Genomic DNA, 4752 nt, shown 5'->3' with positions numbered 1-4752 from the left:
AGAGAGAGAGAGACAGAGAGAGAGAGAGAGACAGAGAGACAGAGAGACAGAGAGAAAGACAGAGAGAGACAGAGACAGAGAGAGACAGAGGGAGACAGAGACAGAGAGAGAGAGAGACAGACAGACAGAGAGAGAGACAGAGAGACAGACAGAGAGAGAGTCAGAGACAGAGAGAAAAAGTGAGAGAGAGAGAGTCAGAGACAGAGAGAGAGACAGAGAGAGACAGAGAGAGAAAAAGTGAGAGAGAGAGAGAGGAAGAAGCAAAGGAAAGAAGGACAAAAGGAAGAAAGGAAGAGAGGCAAGAAGAAAGGGAGGAATGAAGAGAAGGAAGGAGAGGGGAAAAGGAAAAAAAAGAAGGAAAAGACTAAAGGAAGAAAGAAATCAAGGCAGGAAGAAAGAAGAGAGGAAAAAAGGAAGGAAGGAGGACTAAAGGAAATAAAGAATGACTCACTGAATGAATGAGTGTTAACCATCCTGTTGCCACTTGGTCAGTCCATGCGTCTGTTGATGCCCTGGACTGAGTGCCCACCCCAAGGGCTGAGCCCTGAATTGGGCATGGGGAGGAGAAATGGAGGAAAGAGGAGACAGGTTGTGGAGGGCATGGTATATCCCCTCTCAGAGACTGAGTTTCCTGAAGAAGAGGATGTGTCTTATTATTAGACCAAGTGCTTTCTGAGGATGGAGGCTAGGTCTCCCCCAGGAATCTAGAGATAGAAGTTAGGCATGCCCGCTTCGGTCTGGGAGTTTCTTGAAGATGGTGGGGGCACGTTCCCCTCATATTGGGAGCTTGCTGAGGATGGGGGTGTGGACCCCCTTCAGTCTCAGAGCTCCCTGTGGGCAGGACCCTAACCTCACTGTTAGTCTGAAGGGTCCTTAAGGAGGGGAGCCGTGTCTCTCCCATCAATCCAGGGGATCCCTGAGGATGGGAGCCGTGTCTCTCCCATCAGTCTGGGGCTCCCTGAGGATGGGACACATATTCCGCCTTCAGTATGGGAGCTCCCTGAGGATGGAGGCCGTGTCCCCCCTTCAGTCTGGGAGCTCCCTGTGGGTGGGGGCTATGTTTCACTCATTGGTCTGAGGGCTTCCTGAAGATAGGGCTGCGTCTTCCCCATCAGTCTGGGGGCTCCCTGAGGATGGGAGCCGTGTCTCCCCCATCAGTCTGGGAGCCCTCTGAGGATAGGGTCTGTGTCTCCCCTATGAGAATGGAGTCTTTTTGAAGTGGAGGAATAGGTCTCTCCCAGTAGACCAAGGTCCCTCAGAGAAAGGCACTGTTTCCTCTTTCCTCTGTCTCTCCCTCTCAGGCCCAGCACAAAGGGTACTGAGACTTTAGGGGTAGTGGGCAGCAGCAAATCTCACAAACTGGATGGCTTTCCATGTACCTTGATGGGTTTTTTGCCCTTTTCTGCCAAGTTCTGTCTTAGCCAGGAGGGGACCTTCTGAGGATACAGGGTCACAGGATTTCAAGCTGGAAGGGGCTTTAGAGATCATCTTGTCCAACCCCCTCATTCTACAGAGGAGGAAACTGAAGCTGAGAGAGATTAAGTGACTTGTCCAAGGTCACCCAAGCAGTGACAACCAGGATTTGAACCCAAGCTCTCTGACTCCAAATCCAGTGCTTTCCCCACTAACCACTGTGCCCATGCCATTGCTTCCAGGCAGGATGGCTCCTGAGGGGGCATCTCCAATTTTATCAGGACCACTTACCTCTGGGAACCCTGCCCCCATGTTGGGGACAAGACCCACCAAGTTACATGGGACGGTCCTGGCAGGTTTCCGCCTAGGGTGTCTTCCAACACTTCACCAGAGATGTTTTCTTGGGAAGGAACTGATGGTGAGGTCTTGAGGTTCCAAACCACAGTCCCTGGGGGGCCAGCCGCCATCCCCAGGGAAACACACCCACTCAGTGTATTGCACAAACCCTCAGTGTATTGGGCCAAAAGGATTCCAGCCGGCATCTCGAAATGGCTACACTCATATTTTCACAAAATCACAGCCATAGCTCTGGGGGAAACCTTCGGACTCATGAATGGGGAATTTCTGAGCTGAAATTGGCCTCAGAACACAGAATATCAGAGCTGGACAGGAGCTTAGAGCTGTGGGTCATGAACATTAGAGCTAGGATGGACCTGAGAACACAGGATATTAAAGTGGAAGAAATCTTAGGACATAGAATGCCAGTCCTAGAAGAGACCCTCGGACAATGCCTGAGCTAAAGGGAAGCTTAGAACATAGAATACCAGAGGAGGCAGGGACTTTAGAACATGGAATGCCAGAACTTGAGAACACAAAATGTTTGGAACGTAAGAGGCAAAAGGGAATCTTTGAGACTATTTGCTTTGGCTCATCCCTTTTGTTTTATAGAGGAACGTGAGGTCTTGAGGTACCAAAGAGAGGGGGGCTGGCCTCCCTCGTTCAGCCTCTCAGTGGCAGGCTCCCTGCTATCCCCTTGACAATGAATTACTGGCTGGTAGACTGTGTCCCCAGCTGTGTGGCCTGGACCAGCCTCCAGCCAGCCTCCCCATTTGCACACCCTGGGAGGGGTCATTTGGCAGCTGGGTCACAGACACTGAGCAGGGAGGCCTTTCAGAGGTCACCTAGTCCAAATCCCTCACTCTACAGATGGTGAGTCCGAGCAGCCCAGAGCATGGAAAAGGCCTGTCTAAGGCTATGGGGGAGCTCATTTGACAGAGAGGGCAACTGAGGCCCAGTTAGACTGGCCAGCTAATGATACCTTCTCGCTCTGTCACGGCTCATGGGTGGAACCCCACCTGAGTGGGATCTTGAATTTCCACCGACTGTATGGCCATGGCACCCTTTGGCAGGCCTGGGATCCCCCACTCAGTCAGGCATCCCAGCAGCCCAGTCTTACTTACCCACTGGTGCAAACCTGTGCCTGAGAGGTGGAGGGGAGACTCACCCGACATCTTGACCAAGACTGATGCTGAGCCCGAGAGCTCGGTCATAGGGTTTTTGGCAATGCAGGTATAGGTCCCTTCCTTGTCCTTAGTCATGCCACTGATGTTGAGGAAGCTCGTGGTGCTCTCAAGGCTCCGCCCATTGAAAGACCACGAATACTCTGGGTCTGGGCAGGACCTGGTCACACACCAAAGAGTTAGAGACGCCTCGAATTCAGCTTCCACAGTGCAGCCCGTCCGGAAGGCAGATTCCTGGACGATTGCTACTCGATCTGGGCCATCTTGGGAGAAAGCATAGAGAGAGGCCCAAAGGAGAGCAATGGGGCTGGGGAGAGAAGGGAATCGAGGGCTTCATTGCCCCCTGGGGCTGGCAGCTGGGCAGCAGGGGTTAGCTGGGAAATCCCGGCTCCCACTGGGGATCAGCTACTGACTCCTTGTTGTACCCTTGGGCAAACGTTTTCCCCTTCTAGGCATGTTTTCCTATTTATAAAATAGATCTATTGTAAGGCCCCCCCAGCTCTGCCATTCCCTGTTCTAAGGGCCCTCCCAGCTCTGCCATTCCCTGTTCTCAGGCCCTCCCAGCCCTGATGTCCTATGTGTTGAGGTTCCCTCCAGCTTAGACCTTCCCTGACCTATAATGATGTTTTTTTACCTCCTTCTCTGGCAGGGGAGGCCCAAGCCTGGGTGTGGCAGGGGCAGAGGGCAGGTGGAGGGTCTCAGGGAGGACTCACAGTACACCGTTAGGTTGACAGGGTTACTGCGGCTGATGCTGACAGGGTTCCAGATCTCACACTGGTAGGCTCCAGCCTCTTCTCTGCGGACGTTGTGCCGGACCAGGACCCGGTTGTCTGGGGTGAGCCCCAGACGGCTACCAATGGGGAGGGGCTCCCCATTGAAGAACCAGCGGACATCCCCGGTGCTGGGGGTACTGCATAGCAGGTGGATGGCATCTCGGCGCTCCACCAGCTTGGTGCCATTGGCCAGGAGGAGAGGTGGGGACAGGATCTCTGGGGGGGAGAGGCAGAGGGGGAGGGGACTGGACACCACCTAGGTGGTGACCCGCCCCCCCCATCCCCCACCAAGTTAAATGGTTAATGATGACAAGATGGGAGACAGAGAGATTCACATATTGCAAATCCAAACATAACCTGTATCATGGAGAGAGCACTGGACCTGGAGTCAGAGAACCTGGGTTCAAATCCCAACCTAGCCACTTACGACCTGTGTGGCCTTGGCTAAGTCACAACCTCTCTGGACCTCAGTTTCCTCACCTGTAACATGAAGGGGTTGGACCAGATGATCTCTAAGGCCCCTTCCGGCTCTTAAGCACAGGATACTAGATGCTGAGGTGGGAGGGCATTACAGATTAAGAGAGAGGAGAAGGTGGAGAGGAGGAGGGAGCTGGTGGAGGGCCAGCTAGGGGGACACTCTCACCATAGACCAGCAGGTGCCCATAGGCAATGTCGGTCTGGAACTGTTGGTTCAGGGTCTGCAGGATGTAGCTGCCTGAGTCCTCTGGGACCACGTCCTGGAGCTCCAGGCTCCCGTCGGGGCGGACAGCTTCCCGGCCTGTGTAGGCAGGGCCAGGCGTCTCATCTGCGGGGCTGATGATGTAGCTTAGGATGAGGTGGCCCTGGCTGAGGTCTGTCCCTCGGTACCAGTTGTAAGCCACAAGATCTCCAGGGAGACCTCGCACCAGCAGGGTGACATTCTCCCCCTGGGCTGGTTTCTCTGGGATGGCCAAGATGTTCAGCAGGGCTGGGGCTGGTGGGATCCAGGCAATTAGGAGGAGAGCTGGAATGAATGGACAGGGAGAGTGAGAAGAAATGACAGATTA

The 4752-nt window shown here is 54.0% G+C and overlaps 1 protein-coding gene across 1 annotated transcript in view; it reads right to left on the bottom strand.

Annotated features, from left to right (window-relative positions):
- The window catches only part of CEACAM16 (CEA cell adhesion molecule 16, tectorial membrane component), a 6690-nt gene that overhangs the window by 794 nt on the left and 1144 nt on the right, over positions 1-4752 (bottom strand). Inside the window, exons 2-4 of the mRNA XM_069088232.1 lie at positions 4350-4709; positions 3647-3922; positions 2918-3196 (exon numbers count right to left, since the gene is read on the bottom strand). Of these exons, the coding sequence (XP_068944333.1) occupies positions 2918-3196; positions 3647-3922; positions 4350-4709 (915 nt within the window). The remainder of the gene's footprint in view (positions 1-2917; positions 3197-3646; positions 3923-4349; positions 4710-4752) is intronic.

The sequence above is a fragment of the Petaurus breviceps genome, unplaced genomic scaffold, assembly GCF_028583685.1.
Source record: "Petaurus breviceps papuanus isolate PSGF00001 unplaced genomic scaffold, PetGlider_PUasm1.0 185, whole genome shotgun sequence".
NCBI lineage: Eukaryota > Metazoa > Chordata > Mammalia > Diprotodontia > Petauridae > Petaurus > Petaurus breviceps.
This window is presented reverse-complemented; position numbering and strand designations above follow the sequence as displayed.